Here is a 17,364-nt window from a genome sequence, read left to right on the forward strand (position 1 = left end):
ATCCGTTGCTAGTGGTAATCCCACAAGCCAATACTTGGTTCTTCTGATCAAATGTGCATGCTTGTTTCATCATTCTAACGGGTTTTTTTACGGGGGGGGGAGTTTAAATGCAAGGAGGGGAATTAACTTTGGAAGCAGCCTCGGTTGAGCAATCCCCCCTCCCCAATGCTATTTCCCCTGCACTGCACACTGGAAGCTTTTCTTCTTTACCCAGAAAAAACTTTGAAACTGCTGGTTTTAAAATCTTCAAATAAAGTGAGCCGTAAGATCAAGCAGACTTTGGCACGAGCCAAAGTCCGCAATATTTTTTTAAAAAACCCTGAAGATACCAGTCCAAGAGTCAATAAGCACATGCTAAAAAGTTTAAAATTGGTCTTTTATTTTCACCCCTGCCTTCAGAATTCTCCTCAGACATCTGAGAGTCTAGTTCATGGTTCATTTTGCAGCAAGCGATGGAAAAACCTCTTAAGCCCAAATGAGCTGAGATCTCGAACCCCTCCACCTTGGGCAGGAGATGGCAAGCACTTCATTTTCCATCTCTAGTTATTGTGCTCCTGAAGTGCCTGCGCCATGAAGAGTTTGCCCAGGTTCTGCGCGGTGAATTCCTTGATGTTCTGGGCATAAGTATTAATTTGACCTGCAATGGGGAAAGGGGTGGAAGGAGAGAGAGAATGGAAACAAACACTCTGAATTCTTTGTTCTGCAGAACACGGCAAAGCTTTCTGCACAACGCCTATTATTTAGAGATTCGTAAGCCAGTTTCTAACACTGTAGCATTACACTGTAGAGTGACCAAGGACTCAAAGCAGAGTTATGTAGGTCAGTGGATACATCCCAGTGATCTCTATGAAACAAAAGAGCAGAAGTAGAGCCCTGACAGTTCAAGCTGATGGTTCATATAGTTTGCATCCTATTTCATACAGAGGCCAACCAGCTGCTCCGGGCAGACAGGCCAAAACCTCCCCCTGATATGACTTCCTAGCACTGGGACTCTGAGGCATGAACTGAAATATGAACTGGAGTTCGACACGAACTGGGCCAGTTCGTGGTAGCTCATTTCTCACAAACCATGATGAATTTTAGCTTGGTTCGTATTTTGGTTTGTCACTGCAGACGGCCTGGTGCCGATCAATCAGTTTCCTAGGCAGCGGGGGGTGGGGGAGAATGGGCTCTCTGCAGATGATCTGCTGATCCGGAAGTGACCTTTTCACAAACTGAATGAACTGGTTCGAGAACTGGGGCAAGTGTGTGAAAGTTCATGGTTCGTGAAACGCGACAAACCACGAACTGCACAGTTCAGAATTTTCCCGGTTCATGCCCATCTCTAGTTGTCATCGCTAGTAGTCAATGATGGGCTTCTCCGCCAATCTGTCTAATCCCCTTTTAAAACTAATCACCATCACTACAACCAAAAGCAGTGAGTCAGGCAACTGAATTTCTCTCTTTTTGTATGTTCTTCATCTATTTTCAATCAACTTCACTGGTTGCTCCTGAATTCTAAGACAATGGGGAAGGGAGGGAAAGGTCTGCCTACTTTCTCCATCCTGTGCATAATTTTGTAAGCCTCTATGTTCCTTCATAGTAGATTTTGCTCAGTTAGACTCTTTAGCCTTTTTCAATAGGGAATGTGCTCCAACACCTCAATCATCAGGTCACCCTCTAGCTTTCTGGGATACAGCAAAAGGGGCAAAGTCTGCTCCTTAATATATTGTAATCTCTGGGGAAAGGCTCTCCCTCCCTTTTTCCATCAGCTTCTGGTATGAGAGAGGAAGAGGAAGCATTCCTTGAAGCACTGAGCTGGAGCCAAGACTACGTTTGGTGATGGTGGGTGGAGTAGGGGCAAGGAAAAGACCAAGTTCTGTAAGGCTGCCATTTCCCCTTCCATCAGTCTGCTAGAGCCAGTGACTTCAGTGGAGGAGTAGGAGAAACTGCGGAGTAGGATTGGGGAAAGGAGAGGGACTTTCTAATCCTTTTCTACCATATAGGATGAGATCGGAATACATGAAAGAGAACAGGGATGATAGCAATCAGAGGCCAGCCACAACTAGCCTATTGGCTAGAATTTCAGACTAAGACCAAGAAGACCCACTCAAAATCACAGCTGCACAATCACTGACTTGCTGGATAACTTCAGGCCCATTTCAGTTTTCCATCTGAAAATAAGCACCAAGGCTGCTGCAGGTATACATAAAACCCCGAAGTTATTCTGCAATTTCAATGGCTATTAGTAACACACTTTCTTTTAGAGTGTTTTTTAAAGCTAAAACTATACTTAAAAATTGAGGCTATGGATTAAAGTTATCTTGTGATAGAAGAATCCTAATTGAGTTTGTTTCTCTGTCTTTCCTTGCTTGAAATGGGTAGGTATGGGTTAAAGAGCATTCAGGTTTGGGGGAAGATGAATGATGTTTCTGTTAAGAACGTAAGAGCAGCCCTTCCGGATCAAACCAGAGGTACATCCAGTCCGGCATCCTGTCTCACGCAGTGGCAAGTCAGCTACAGTTCCATTATCCCACACCGCCTGGGAATTTGGGGAGGAGGCCCATCCTATAAATGCCTACTGAATTGTAAGCCCCATTGAATTCCACAAGATTTACTTCCTGGTATGCACTCTTAGGACTGAAGCTGTAATGGGTTACCCACCGTTGAAAACTTCTGATAGAAAAAAAAAGGTGACAGGTGCTGTGCAGATCAGACCAGTGATCGATCTAGTCCAGCGCCCTGTTTCACACAGCGACCAACCAGTGGCCCTGAATGGCCAACGAACAAGATACAGAGGCCAACCACCCAGGGTTGCCTCCTGCTATTCAGATGTGTTCTCCCTCTGAACATGAAGGTTCCCTTTAGTCACCATGGCTAGCAGTCACTGGTGGACCTATCCTCCGTGAATTTGTCCAGTTTCCTTTCAATTTAGTGGAATTGGTCTTTTTGTTAGATCCTGGCTTAGCAAATTGCTCAGAATCAATACAAAAACTGTGAGTAAGAATACCAAAGCTATGCCAGACGGAACCTAAAAGAGGGAAAACTGAAGGCCACGCAGTGAGAGACACGACTTTACGGGACGCTAGATTGTATTACCTTTGGAATACTGACATATAGTGTTGGGTACAACCGTAAAATGGCTGCTGCAGGAGGCAGAGTCAACCACAAAATGTCAGGGAGTTAGGCTATGCATAACTCGGGCTGCCTGACCTCCTGCTATGGCGAGTGGTCTTCCACTGGTGGCCCCAGTTGCCTGCGGCTGCTCCAAACAGCGGCAGGAGAACTTTTCAATAAAAAACCTTTGGTATCATCTGCATCGCTATGTCACTTCCAGGAAAACCCCAGATGTGATTTAGCGGAACAGATGTTGTTGCGGCTACCCCCAACCCTCTCAATGGTTGTAAGACCCAGCCTGGCAACCCTATACATAACTAATAGTAACTCCTCAACATTTCAGGCAGAATCTCTGTTTAACAGGATGCCTTCCTAAACAAACATACTGTTTAAAAACATTCTCTTGCATATATATGCAGCTTAACTTCAGTAACATGGTGAAAGGGCAGCTGCTGCTGAAGCAAGTATTTAAACAGCTGCACAGCCAATCAGATCTCCAATGGCCAAACAAGGCCCTGCTGGGCAAAAGAGCCACCTGGCCTTGCTCACTTTCTAAAAACACTTGGTAGGCCCTGGGAAAGGCGCTCTCCAGTGCCATGGCACCAGGGCTGGCTCCAGCGTTGCTGGCGCCTGAGGCAGCTTAAGGCTGCTGCTGTGTGTGTGTGTGTGCACGCGTGACAGACTGCGTGATGACGTCACTGCACGTGACATCATCACGCAGGGCTGGACGCGCGCACAGGGGGCCTTCCAGCCCTCCCATTCAGTTGCTCTGCAGGCCGGGCGCAGCTGGCCACCCTGGCCGCAGAGCAACTGAACGGGAGGCTGCCTGCTCAGCTGCCCTACGCTGCCGCCACCAGCACACGCTCCTGGCCGGGCGCGGCAGCTGCAGGCCAGGGGCAGCAGGCAGCCGCGGTGGCGTGCATCCTCCCAGCCCTCCGGCTCAGACGCTCCGTGTGCCACCCCAGCCGCCTGCCGCGCCTGGCCTGCCCTGCATGGCACCCATGGGCTCCACTCTGGGGATCCCTGTTATATCACGTGTGACAGCAACACATGAAAAGCTGTAAGAGAAGCCTTCGCTCTGCATCTCATCAACTTTGACCCTAGCAACCTTGCGTGCCTCCCCTTGCTGATATTGTATGGATCATGGTTCCGTTTTCTACTTCACATTGTTACCAATTTCTCAAATCAGCAGACTAGGAAACGCTTTTTTCTCATGTACTGCACAAATCAAAAAAGTGTCTCTGTCATCCCAGTTTTGTACACATTCTGTTACTACAAATTTATGTCCCTTGCTAGCCAAGAAGAGCAAAGAAAGACAAAGCCAGATTATCAAAATTAAAACTGCTTAGGCAGACCAATACCCTTTCAATTTAATGCTCTACTTAGGAAAAAAAAATTAATGCCTCAGAGACAAAACCAGCCAAGTTGCAGCTTTGATCGCCAACTCAGTTGTGCATGAATTAAAATCCTGAATGCTTTTCAGTTCTTTTTCCTGACTCTGCTAAAAAGGAAAAAAAAAACATTTTGGCTGAAGGCTGCTGAAGTGTAATCAGTTCTTGCTTCTCCTAATTCTAGTAGGTGGCTGAACTGTAATGTCCAGAACTGAAAAAGTGAAAATGCATCACCAGGGTGCCCCTCCCCAACCACTTTAACAAGGGCTGCATTGCTAGGAAAAAATTCACACCTAGAATTCACACCTGTTCGGCAGTCCAACAAGATAATGATATAATGAGTCAAGTCCCACTGATCAAATTCTACTAGCAGAGGTACTATCCTTGGATAGGAGAACCTTTGCTAGTAGAACAAATCCATGGGATGTGTTTATTTATGAAATGGTTATGGTGCAACGTGTTGGTGCAGACCAAATGAGTAGCAACATTGGCTGTGCAAATTAAATTTCATTTCAAATGTTATTAATTACTAAAACATTAAGCTTCAGCCTCTTCTCTTAAACAAACTTAGGACAAAGCTGCAGAAAACATCCTATGGGGATCCTTTGGGCAGATGATACCATTTACTGGTGACAGCTCACTTCCAAAGGAAACGGTAAGCCAGTCTTAGGGAAGGCTCCCTACACTTGCCTGTCCCATATGTTTATATTGGGATTTTTGTGGTACTTCCATCAGTAAAATATTAAGAAAAAATGTGTACTAAATTTGCCTCTCATTCTTTTGGTTACCTTAGAATTATTTTTCATCTTGAAAGCTTCAAAATCAAATAACTGGCTCGGGAGGAGTGGGAAGGAAGCGGGTAACCCAAAGAACATATATGCAATGGGAATCTATCAAACCGAAAAGCTTCTTGGTTGCGGAAAGAACCAGGTTTGAACAGGGCCGAATTGACGGGGGGTGGGGGTGGGGGGTAGATTGCCCCCGGTGCCACCAAAGAGGTGTCCTGCAGGGCAGGTGAAAGGCAGCGTGGGTGGCTGGGAGGCAAGCTGGCTGCTCCCTGTCCTGCAGGGCAGGCAAATGGCGTGGGTGGCCTCTCAGCCACTCGCACTGCCGCCGCCAGCTCCATGGCGCGCCAGGACAGCCGGCTTGCCACTGGGCGGCATGCACCACCCTGTGTGATGACGTCACAGAAGTGGCCAGTCTTCGGTTGCCCTGGGCACCAGCAACCATAGATCTGGCCCTGGGTTTGAAGGTGGTATGTGGATTCTCCAGTCTGCAATTAACGCGCAAACGCATATTCTGTTAGGGTTCTAAAGAACGGACCCTACAATCAAGAACATTTTCTAATGTTCCATCAGTGGTGAGAATTTTCCTTGAAGTTCATGGAAGAAAAAAAAACCTCACAAAGCTTCCAATGACAAAACCAGAGCAATTATATAAAGTCATTGTGCAAAACTTTCTTCCTTCCAAAATCACATTGGAATAAAGGAGCATAGCCACGAAAAAAGGAAAAGCTTTTTGGCAAAGATTACCTGCAATCAACAACGATTCCATCCTGGGAGGAGGCTGTGGGGGCTTGAACAATTTATTCATGTCCTCTTCAGGGAGAGGTGCCTCTCCTCTACTTTGACGCTGCAAATTCTCTTGTTGACGCCTCTGCTGGTACTGGAAAGTAGAGAAACAAACATCATCTCAGGCTGATCCAAGGGGACTCCTCAGAATTCATTTTTTTTTAAAAAAGTGTTTATGCGGTTTAGATTATTCCATGACATTTGCGTAATCTTCAAAGGCAACTCTACCGTCTTGTTCATCAGGCTTTATATATAAATTACTGTTTAGTTTCAACCTGGGATGTTTATTGTAGCCAGAAATCTTTAATGACCCCCTCCCCAATCAGATGATGACTCTTTGCCACCAAAATCAACAAAGCAGTCCATGAGTCTTCAGTAGTCTAAAGGACAATAAACGGCTTATGATCTAAAAACAACCAACCATCAAGATTTACCCACATTTTAAAGTTAAATCGGTTGCTGCCCTTGGAATTTGCAGCAATTTGGCACAGTTTCCTTGATCTCTAGAACCCCTTATAGGTGGCTGTATGTTTGAAGGAAGACCTAGAATCTCATGAGTTCAAAGGAGATTTTTGATGGTTTAGCAAGCACTTGGAATAAAAATCCAAACTTTTCTGGAATTAAAGTACTTTATGGCCTTCTGGTATTTTTTAAAGTAGTTCAATCACAGCTGCTGACTGGGTAGGAAGTACAAGGCGACAAATTTCCAAGGCTCCCATCACCCTGGGGAATCTAGAGGGAATCTTTGGGGAGGGGAGTGTCTCATGCTAAATCTTAACAGCCCTGGGTTCAATTCAGTCCTTCAAGAGTGTGGGGAGAGGCGAGCTATGCCTCAGAGGATAGTTAGGATCAAAAGGTCAAGATCCACACTGGTATTTAGGAATGACAAAAGAAAGAGACACCAGGAAAAAGCGACCAGTAGCCCTGCTGACAAGTTACTAGGAACACATATACAATCCTTGTCTGCCTTTTTTTTAAAAAAATAGTTTTTTAATGATTTTTGCCAACGGAAGGGGTCGTCCCTGATGTGAGGCACTCTTCCAAGTGCCTCTTGCCGGGGGTGGGGGATAGGCACACTCTGCTGGAGGAAAAAGTCTCCCCTAGCACAAGCCGCAAGATCCAACACAGTGAATAAGAGGCTGAATTTTCACATCATGGACAATGTGAAAGCCAATAGGGAAGTTGGGGGGACGGTGGAGACAGAGGATCAGATTGGGGTGGGGGGCTTGCATACCCAGTGCAAGTAGTGCTCTGGTACACAGCTGTTCAATATCTAAACAATGAACAAGCCAACTGATGCAACGAGCCACTCTGACAGCAATTATAAGGTAAAGCAAGGAACAAAGGCGAAGAGCCCTGGATTTTCCTTCAAATCAGTCTTCCTATCTCTGAAACGACTTATAATAAATTTGCCCTTGCAAATTCAACCCTGGCACGTGCCGTGCCCATCGCTCAGTAGCAAAGACCGAGCTCAGTGTCTCTGATATAGGTATTAGCTTTCTGAGCAGGTTTTTATGTTTAGCTGATCCAATATAAAGACCCTGCAATTTGCATCTGATTATGGAAGCCGCATAACGGGAAGTTTTTACCCCTGAGCTGACCCGATCCAGCCTGCCTCCCAAACCAACCTGATGTTTTTGCTGCTGCTGCTTGCTGGTGTTCCTCAGATAGGTGTTGTACTTCACAATGTCCTGGCTCATCTCGTCCACTCGGTCCATCAAGAGCTGCAGGCTTTTCCCCAGGTGATTACTGAAAAAAGCACAAAGAGCTGATCGGTTGAAAATTCGCCACGGTGGCGGCTGGTGGACATTTCTATTGCGTAAAGACAGTAAGCTTGCATCTAGTAGCCTTAATTTAAACATTCTCTGTGAGTTCACACTAAGTTTAAGCAGACTTAAAGGGTCTTCAAGAGCTTCTTTGTCTAAACAGGAAAGGGTTACGCGTTCTATTTTTATTATATGCGTTACATTTTTCAAAATGTCCCGTTTCAAGTTTACACTGCATAGCTTCTCAGGATCAGGCAGAGAGGCCACCAGAAATGCTAACAGCTCCTTCCTGAGCAGCGTTACACCTTTCTAAGCCAACTGCCTTCAAAGGAAGAGAATAATTCTGTTTAGGATGGCACTATAAATCAGATCCTTTAAGTACGCATGTCACTAATGTTATAGATCCCGACAGCTATCAAACAAACACCACTCTGCATCTACTTCCAAGGTAGCACGGGATCGGGTGGAGCCCTGGACAGCCTGGTGTAATTTATGCCCAATAATGGACCCTATATGCTTGCCCAGTGTTAATTCTGGTGCTTTGAATCATGGCTGATTGCAATGGGGTACGATGTCCCTACTACAACCATCTAAGACCAAAAAAGCAATCCTGCCAGATCATAACAAGGGACCATATAGTCCACCGTCCTGTTTCCCTGGAAGGAAGACGTGCAAAGCTTAAAGGAAATATCCCTCCTTTATTATTTGCATTGGATCCAGCCAGTTTTTTTCTGCTGGTGAAAAAGGTGGATTGTGCCCCTAGGGCTCGCACGCAGCGCTGAGTGGAAAGCTGTGCGCATTCTGAAACGTAGCCAGGTATACGCGGAGAAAGCAGTCAAGAATGTCCGTCACTGTCTCTTACTACTGGATATTTCCATTTAAAAATAATTTCCTGTTCAGCCCCCTGGGAACTGTGACATTACCTAAGCCAACAACTCAATTTCTAGCAAGGCTTTTACTCCCTAGGAGAAAGCCTCAAACAAACAGCAAAACTCCTGAAAAAGATTCTCAAGACTTGGGAGCTTGCAACTCTATTAGAAACTCAGCACCCTGTTGTTTTTTTTACCTCTAATCAACTTTTTTTAAAAATGCAATTCAATGGGTAAGATCTGCTGTTTGTGATCTAATTTACTGCATAACCCCGATGCTGAGGCACTTCATTAATAAAATATTATTAGCAAGAATTGTCTTACGTCACAGGTGCACTTAAGAATTTGCATTACAATGCCAACCTCGTACATGGATGGACTGGAAGGGAACTAACGTCCTTGCAATATATGGGGTGTCTGTTATTTTTGCAGACAGCATCGATTAGAGAGAGGTTTGGGTAAGGAAGATTGCTTTAGGTGCATGTTTCTAGGGACGCTTTGGCAGAGTGGGTTTTTTTCCTATTGTTAGAAGTTGCAGTGCTCCAATGTTGTCCTGGCAAAGAGGGCCCATATCGATTGCGAAAAGACAGCATTAACAATGTCAACAGCGACAGAGCGACACGCATGTGCGCTAACGGCAGGAGCTCTTTTCCACAGTTCTCAGCCCACGGCTGATATTTTCTCCATCCCTCTAACAGAAACAGGATGACAAGAACTGATCTGTGTGTGTGTGTGTGTATACACATGCGCAACTCTCTCTCGTCTTGTGTATGCTATCAACTTTTGGTGTAAGGCATTCTATAATCCCATTTCTAATTTTAAAAAACTGTTTTAAAAAAACCTCCACCATCCCAGAGATTTATATTGGGAAGACCTATGATCTAGCAGACAAGTTCTCCTAACCAGAAGCTGTGAGCAGGAAAGAAGAAAACATAAGATCCCGCTGCCCCCCATTCTGCAGAAAAGTTGGCCAGAGCACCACAATTGAGGGTATGTGGTGCTAACACAATCAGCAAGGCTTTAGAAAACCTAGAAACAAAGAGCGCCAAGGTTAAAAGCTGCATTTTAGCATCCCTGGGCTGTTACAGTAGGAGGAAGTAATCAAAATATGCATTAATGACATTCTGAAGGGGGGGGAAATATATAGTGTGCATGAGAAAAATACACAAGAAACTTTAAGAAATGCAGTTTCATTCTGTATCATTCTCTGCTGCATTTAAAATTTATATGCATTTACTAGATGTGTGCCTGCTCATGATATTTGACCGTAGTTTGCATACTGAATGAGCAGCTCCGCTTAGAGTTGCTATCCTCCAGGTAGGGTCTGAAGGTCTCCTGGAATTATAACTGATCTCTATACTGCAGCCATCAGTTCCCCTGGAGAAAATGGCTCCTTTGGAGGGTGGACTCAATGGCGCTACACGCCACTGAAGTCTCTCTCCTCCCCAAACCCTGCCCTTCCTAGGCTCTAAGCCCAAATCTCCAGGCATTTCCCATTTCCAACCGGGGGCTGACACCCTCGATCTCTGCCTTCTAACAAAATAGTTGCAGTAATACTGGATGAAACAACAGCCTCAGAGATCATCCTTTCCTGGCAAACTGTTAGCAGAACTAGATTAATAAGAAGTGTCAAACCCCGCATTTCTTCCCAGTGGGGACCCAAAGTAGCTTGCATCATTCTCTCCTCCATTGTACTCTCACAACAACCCTGTAAGGTTGTCCCTACCTTTAGTTTCACATGGGTTAGGCCTGCCACAGAGAACCCTAAGCTTCCGATCCAAAAAGCAGGAGGGATAGGGGTATCTGGAAACTACGTGGACAAGGAGGTTCAGTTTTCTTCCAATTTTTGGCGCTTGAACTCCAATGAAGCAAGCGGCAAATTTTGAGGCAACAGCTTTATTTTCTGCAGCAGTTGCCGCCTGCTGTGATAAATGAGCAGACCCTTTCATTATCACAGAGCCAGTTCTTTATACCCTGCTTTTCTTGACAAAGGGGACAGTTCAAAGTTACCCACCAAGCTTCTACGGCAAAGTGTGGGCTAGAACATGGACCTCCCCAGATCCTAGTCCAACACCCTCTCCGCTATCCCACGCTGGCTGTCCAAGCTGCAAAATGCAAGTACCAATGATTAAACTTATTAGCTTCTTTGTTAAGCAAACTCGCCTTTCCCACCTTTCCCCGACCCTCTCCCTTCCCACTTTCCCGTCTCCCATATCCAACAAATGGGTGCAGCTATCTTCAGCGCTTACAGACTTTACATCAAAACTCAACGTGGAGTGCCAGAAGAGATGGCAGCGGACCACCATGTTTTTACTTACTTGCTCGCAAGGCTGAGCAACTCGTGCCTGTCTGCTACTGCCGACTTCTTCTCAAGCTCCCACAGAAGAACGTTGATCAGATAGGAATTCTTGATGATGATGGGTACTTCTTCAAACATGTTTTCAAAGGCAATGGTTGCTTTTTTCAACCTGGCAAAGAGAGGCCTTTATAACCAACTAACACAGAGATATTTCTGTCCTTGCATGGACTTCAACTGAATCTAACAAACTATTCAGTGGGTGCTTCTGGAAAGCCTCGACTGCCGTACTCTTTCAATACGTAACACCTACCCCCTATAATGCTGCGCTGCGACCTCCTCCCTTCGCAGATCGAGAGCTGAGACACAAAACCATACTAAGGCATGTACGGACTGCACATACACTGCAGTGGACACTTGAGTGACATTCACTCCTAACATGAGACTGGATTTACGGCACGCTTGCCCGGAAGGTTGGCCCCTGCTGGTCAAAGAATAAGCACAAGGGGCTCAAGCTATGTGCCACAAGGACAAACATCAAGTTCTAGATCAGTGACCCCCCCAACATGGTACCTGTGGGCACCACAGCACACACACATACACCGGTGTGTTTTCTGGTGCACACTTCCTTCTAGCTCAAAACACCTCTTCCCTAAAGCAGAGACAATCCTGGCTTTTCTCCACCTCAGCGAGGAGAAGGTAATTCAGAAGACTTCAGACAGCATCATCTCTAGATCTGAAGATAGGGACCATTCGGAAACACCCACCCCACGATAGGAGGATAATTGGTTAGGGACCTCCAAACATTTTTACATTGCCCCCAGGGCAGCCGTTTTGTGGTAGTGCTCACTACTCTCCCCCCAAACTCCAGAAGTGCTTGCAGGCCCAACAAGGTCTGGGACTCTTGTTTCAAATTCACCAAACCACATGGCTAGGAGCAGAAGCCCTGCCGAGACAGAAATATACACTGCAGTGCAGCAGACAACTGAGCATGCTCAAATCCCATTGGATTCTATGGGCCTTAAGCACCACTGGTTTGCCTCTGGATTGCAGTCACACCAACCAGTTAAAATATGATTGAATAAATAATGTGTCTTGGTTTGTTTTATCCCAACCTTCCCATAATGAGTGATTCCGCACACGTTGGATAATGCACTTCCAATCCCCTTTATAGATCATTTGGAACTGATTTTTTTTGTGAGCAGAACAAAAAATCCACCTCAAACAATTGATAAAGCGCACTGAAAGTGTATTATCCAACGTGTGCGGAATCAGCCACTATCTCATCTCAAGATGAAACTTGGGCTCAATTTAAAATGGGATCGCAGCAAGGGAAAAGCAGTTCCTCGTGGCCTTTTCACTTGCACAGAGTCTTGTTTAAACTGGACTGCTAGCTGAGCAAAACAGCTACAGCTTAGAAGAGACGCCGTGCAAGTGCAAAGTCTCCTAGAGGAAGAGCTCTTACATCAACCAGCATTATGTTTAAAATTAGGCTTAATATCTTATCCGTATGAGAGAAGACAGAATGGTTTGGGGTGGGGAGAAAGGAAGAAGTCTTTTCTAAGAATTCAAAGCAAACCGCCCTTCCCTCCCACTGAAGTGTTCAGTTTTTTTTTTCTTTTATTATCTTTTAGTTTTAAGGTGTTTTTTTTTTTAAAAAGAAAAAATCCCAGTGGTGGGCAAGGTGCTGTGTAAATATTTGTTTCACATACAGAAGAGCAAAGTGCCGGTACCATCTTTAAGGCTGAAAGAAGCATCACTTTCTCTCTGAACAGGGGAAAAGACGTATTTAGATGCTGAGAAGCAGAAGCAGTAATTACGTTTCCCTAAAAAAATTCTTTTCAGAGTCTGAACTCAAGCTGGCATGTTTGTGTATGCTAGGTGCGCGTGGGTGTGTGGGTGTGTGTGGGGGGTGTCACTTAAAGAGGTTTTTTTTTTAAGGCTCTTCTTTAGTTTAGCCTAACTCTTTCTTTATAAAGCTGGACGGCCAACTACTTTGACCACAATCCAGAGAACTCTATAAACACACCCAAGTCTCTTGTGCCCCCAGCTGGCACTGAACAGCACTCCCAGGCATTTCATGTTTCAAAAAAGGTTTGCCATACAGCACGGGGGGGGGGGGGGGCGGGGGAGCATGTTTAGATGGGAGGACAACTGAAAGAAGCTGGATAGGAGCCAGTCAGCTTTTCCCACTTGCTCTCACCTAATTCCCCTTCTGTATTACAACCACCATATGCCATATACGCTCAACCCTACGCCACGAGCGACAGAGTCCAGCACATTCTTCAAGCGGGAAGGAAATGGAGCTCCCCTCAGCCCGTCAACTGTGAACGAGTCTTGTATTTGCATCTACACAGGCCGGTGGGGGGTGGGGGAACAGGCTTCCCTGTAACCCCAAATCAGACTTATGCAGAGGCTTTTTGAAAGTGCTCCCCTCTTCCTGCCACCCACATTCTGGAAGGTTTCCTCCCACTTACGCTTCTGGAGAGAAATCTTTCTCTTTGCAAACTTCCATCAATTTAGGTGTCAGTCTGTACGCTTTTAGTGAGAGGTATCCTTGGGCAGTTTTTATAGGGTCTGAGAAAGAACAGGAGGAAAGCACAAAAATATATCAATGTTTATAAACATGCTTCTACCCAAGCCCTTCAGACTCTGCAATTTTTTTTTAGCTCTGTAAAATATCATCATTTAGTATAACAAGAGAAGCCCGGTGGTTCTCTGAAAACTAACAACATTTACTCCGGCATGAGCTCATGCTGGAATAACAGAATAAGGGTTTGCCAGTGAACTACTGTTTTGTTTTGCGACAACAGACCGACGCGGCTACCCCTTTGGAACCATCACTTAATGTAACAGCAACTTAGAGAAGTGAAATAATTCAAACTGTGCACGAATATATTACTAAAAAACTGTATAATCTGTTCCCCCCCACCCCCCAAGGCTCAAAGCAGCATAACATACAGAGAAGATAAACACCCGGTCAACAAAACAACAAAGTCACAAAAACAGAACACGAACCCTATCTGCCCAGATAACAAAGGTTTAAAACACTCAGCAACAACTCGTTGGACGCTATTTGAAATGAGATGTGGGACTAGGTGGAGCATTGGCTTGGTACAGCGGCGCTCTTCTTACGTACTTAAAGCTGAAGATTTTGGCTAAAATGAAAAAAAAGTGACTTGGCATTTGAAATTCAGTAAAGATGTTGCCATAGAAGCTTGCCCGGGGCAGAATCCCACTGGAATGTGTCTAACTTCCCCTGGTCCGGGACCTGGATCAAGGTTTAGCTGAAAGATGCTGGGAAACCCATACGAAAGGGAAGAGCCTTGAGATATGCTCGGTCCAGGTCATTCAAGGCTTTAAAAGCATTTAGAATTAGGTTAGGAGCAAACTAGTACCCAAAGCAAGCTAGCCAAAGTTGGTGTAATATGATATTCGTGCCAAATACTGTTGGCAGGAGGGATGCTGAACACCTATTATGTATAGTCAGGGCTGAAGTCAGGGGGAGGGAATTAATTTTTTTATATCCTAGCCAAGACTGTAACAAAGGTAGGCCTAGAAAATGTGTAGGTTTGCATGGTCTGCATGTATGAGCTTCTGGGCTCCTCCATGTGATCAAAAGCAGAAGTTCAAGGTATGACATGATGCCTCATTGTTTTTGACCTAATAGTACAAGAGCCGTATTAAACCATTTTCATGTTTTTCATCATGATCTGTGGTCTTCTGCCACATGCAGTCACAAAAGAGGTACAGCCCACTTATACAGGTTTAGGGCCTTCTTCTTAATAACGCCGCAAGTGGATCATTTTTTGGTGCTGTTCTCTGATTTGCCAAGCTCCCGGTATTTTATTAGAAAAAAATATTTAGGTGAACGTTTCAAGTTACTGCATCGTCGTCGTCATTATCATTATCTATTTTTAAGGGGGGGAAATACAGTTTTCAAACTGGCATGCTATCCTTAACAGAAATTCTTCTGAACAAAAATACCTATTTCACCTCAAAGACAAGGGGGAGTCTCACGTTTGCAGCAAAGATAACCTGCTGAGTAATTAGGCTTGCCAATAGCAAACTTTTTTTTTAAAAAAAAGTTACCATTTGTGTTGTCTGAAACTCAACACAGTAAAACCTTTAGCAATCAGTGATAAAATGAAAACCAAAATAGACTGAAACAAGTGGAAAATTCATCAGGATCAGATGATGCAATGTTTCCAGCCAGTATAAGTATACTTTAACAACTTGTTCTTTACTGTAATCCAATTGTTAACATACTGAAACAATTTTGGGGCAGCTCATAAGATTGATCGTATTCATTAGTATTTTTTCTGACAGATACTCAGGACGTTACATTTACTTCTCAGCTGGAAACTATACGCAAGCCTGCCAGATATGGCAAAACTGTGAGTGTTTGGGGAGGGGGGAGGGCGGGAGGCTATAAAGCTGTTAAATTGCCTACGGTTCTGATACAGCACAGAACATCTGGTCTGGAGAGCTTGAGGAAACGCCATTAAAAATATATATATATATCGGCAGAAAAGAAAAAAATCTTTGTGCTACGAAACAGGCCAGGTTTTGTATGCTTCTGTCAGATGCATAAAGAGTGGGGGGGGGGGGGAGACTTGGCAAGCCGCATGATGATTGGTCAGTCACGTACAGAGCCAGACGCTCTAGCAAGCAGGGTTTGTTAAGACATCTGGTCGAGTTCCACCAGCCCCTTTCCACGAGGGAGGGGAGCCGGAGGAATAAAAATGAAGCAGCTACTCTGGCATTCCAAAACGTACACATCAGGGCTCTGATAGCAAGAAAAATAAACAGAGAGAAGGAAACCCTGTCTAGACTTCGCTGCTGCTGAGGCTGCTGCAGACACAGGATTGGTATTTACTTGGAAAAGGCCTGCCAGGGTTGCTCTTACAGGCGAGAGAGATGGAAGACAAAAATAGCCGTAATAATATTGGGGTGGAGAGGGAGGGAGGAAGAGAAATATAGGAAGCAGTGTACTCACCGTAAATGAGAACGACAGACTCTTCAATGGCGTGTTGGTAACTGAACTGGGAGTCCAGCAGGGCGCGGGTGACAAAAGAGCCGTAGTAGGTAGACTGGTACCAGCCGACATGAAGGTGATCGATGTTGACGTGGCGAAGGCTCCTCATCATCTCCATCTGATATTGAACTGGGAAAGGAAAAGAGGGGGGAAACACACTCTGAGAGGCTAAAACTTGCGGAACAGTCCGGCCACCACTGAACAATGGCCATGGTTAACTATAGGTTGTCTAGTAATGCTTCCCTCTGGATCAAGGGGCTGTCCGTGGATGCAAGACACTCTTGCAGTGGCGCAAGGCTCCTTGGGTTGCAGAAAGATACGACTGATCCTCCTCCCAAACTGGGAATTCAGAAACTGAGTCGCTCGAGGTTGCAGAACTAAGGAAGAAGGAGCCTTTCTTCCAGACACGTTTGGGTTTGCTGTTATTTTTTAACTTTTTTTGGCCTTCTGTACTGAGGGTGAGCGAATCCAACTGGCCTTACTCAACTCTCAAAAGGCAGTCCCTTGAGAAAGAGTCTCGCTCTAAGTGAATAAAGGATAATGGCCTTTTCCCACACAGCTGCTGCTTCTCCCCCCTCCTCCCTGTTTACTGCAGCTGTTGATCCTCTTCTAGTTATGCAGCCGTGTACTCTCAGGCCCCAGCGTGGCTCCATCCAGATTCCCACCTCTTTGCCTGCCCCTTCTACCCCAACCCCGGCAGCCCATTATTTCTCCAGATCTGGCCTAACAATGAGCATTCCCAGGATGACTGTTGACTTTGTCTGGGCAATGAACAGATTCGAGATCGGCTAGGAACAGTCTTTAGGTTGCGTTCAGATTCTCTTTCCTGCCTACTTCTTCTCGATCTCCCTCCCCGCCTTCCTGCTTGCCCATTTGCTACCTGAATTCTCATTTCACCTTACCTACAACTTCCAACCTCAGCTTCTGACGTGTAATTAATTCTGCCCTCAGAATGCCGTTTTGGCAGATCTACCCAAGGGCTCTACTGAACTTTGGCCCTCATCCTGACAAGTCACGCACTTCTGCCCCCTTTGCACTGAGCTGCCTATTGCCTGTTGCTGCTGTCAGACTTGTCCACCACCATTATAAAACCACCTCTGTTTGATTCGGTGGATATCGAACAAGCATCTAACTGCGGAAGTGGTTTTCTTGTCAAGTGCATCACATACACTTTGGGTCTTGAGCAAGTTACACAGCCTAATGTTATTACTGATATACTGCACTGTTCCATTTGAGCAAAGACCTAATGGGCACACTTCTCCTGAAAATAAATATTTTTTTATTTAGAGCTGGGATGAAAGGGCCAGGGTCGATACCCCCCTCCTTCCAATAGCAAA

The 17,364-nt window shown here is 45.3% G+C and overlaps 1 protein-coding gene across 1 annotated transcript in view; it reads right to left on the minus strand.

Annotated features, from left to right (window-relative positions):
* Positions 1–359: 359 nt before the first annotated feature.
* The window catches only part of EIF3H (eukaryotic translation initiation factor 3 subunit H), a 75,352-nt gene continuing 58,347 nt past the window's right edge, over positions 360–17,364 (minus strand). The window contains exons 3-8 of the mRNA XM_054986066.1: positions 15,989–16,156; positions 13,467–13,566; positions 11,012–11,161; positions 7,687–7,807; positions 6,020–6,152; positions 360–637 (exon numbers count right to left, since the gene is read on the minus strand). Coding sequence (XP_054842041.1) covers positions 540–637; positions 6,020–6,152; positions 7,687–7,807; positions 11,012–11,161; positions 13,467–13,566; positions 15,989–16,156 — 770 coding nt within the window. The 3' untranslated portion in view covers positions 360–539. The remainder of the gene's footprint in view (positions 638–6,019; positions 6,153–7,686; positions 7,808–11,011; positions 11,162–13,466; positions 13,567–15,988; positions 16,157–17,364) is intronic.

Source organism: Eublepharis macularius, chromosome 7, assembly GCF_028583425.1.
Source record: "Eublepharis macularius isolate TG4126 chromosome 7, MPM_Emac_v1.0, whole genome shotgun sequence".
Classification (NCBI taxonomy): Eukaryota; Metazoa; Chordata; class Lepidosauria; order Squamata; family Eublepharidae; genus Eublepharis; species Eublepharis macularius.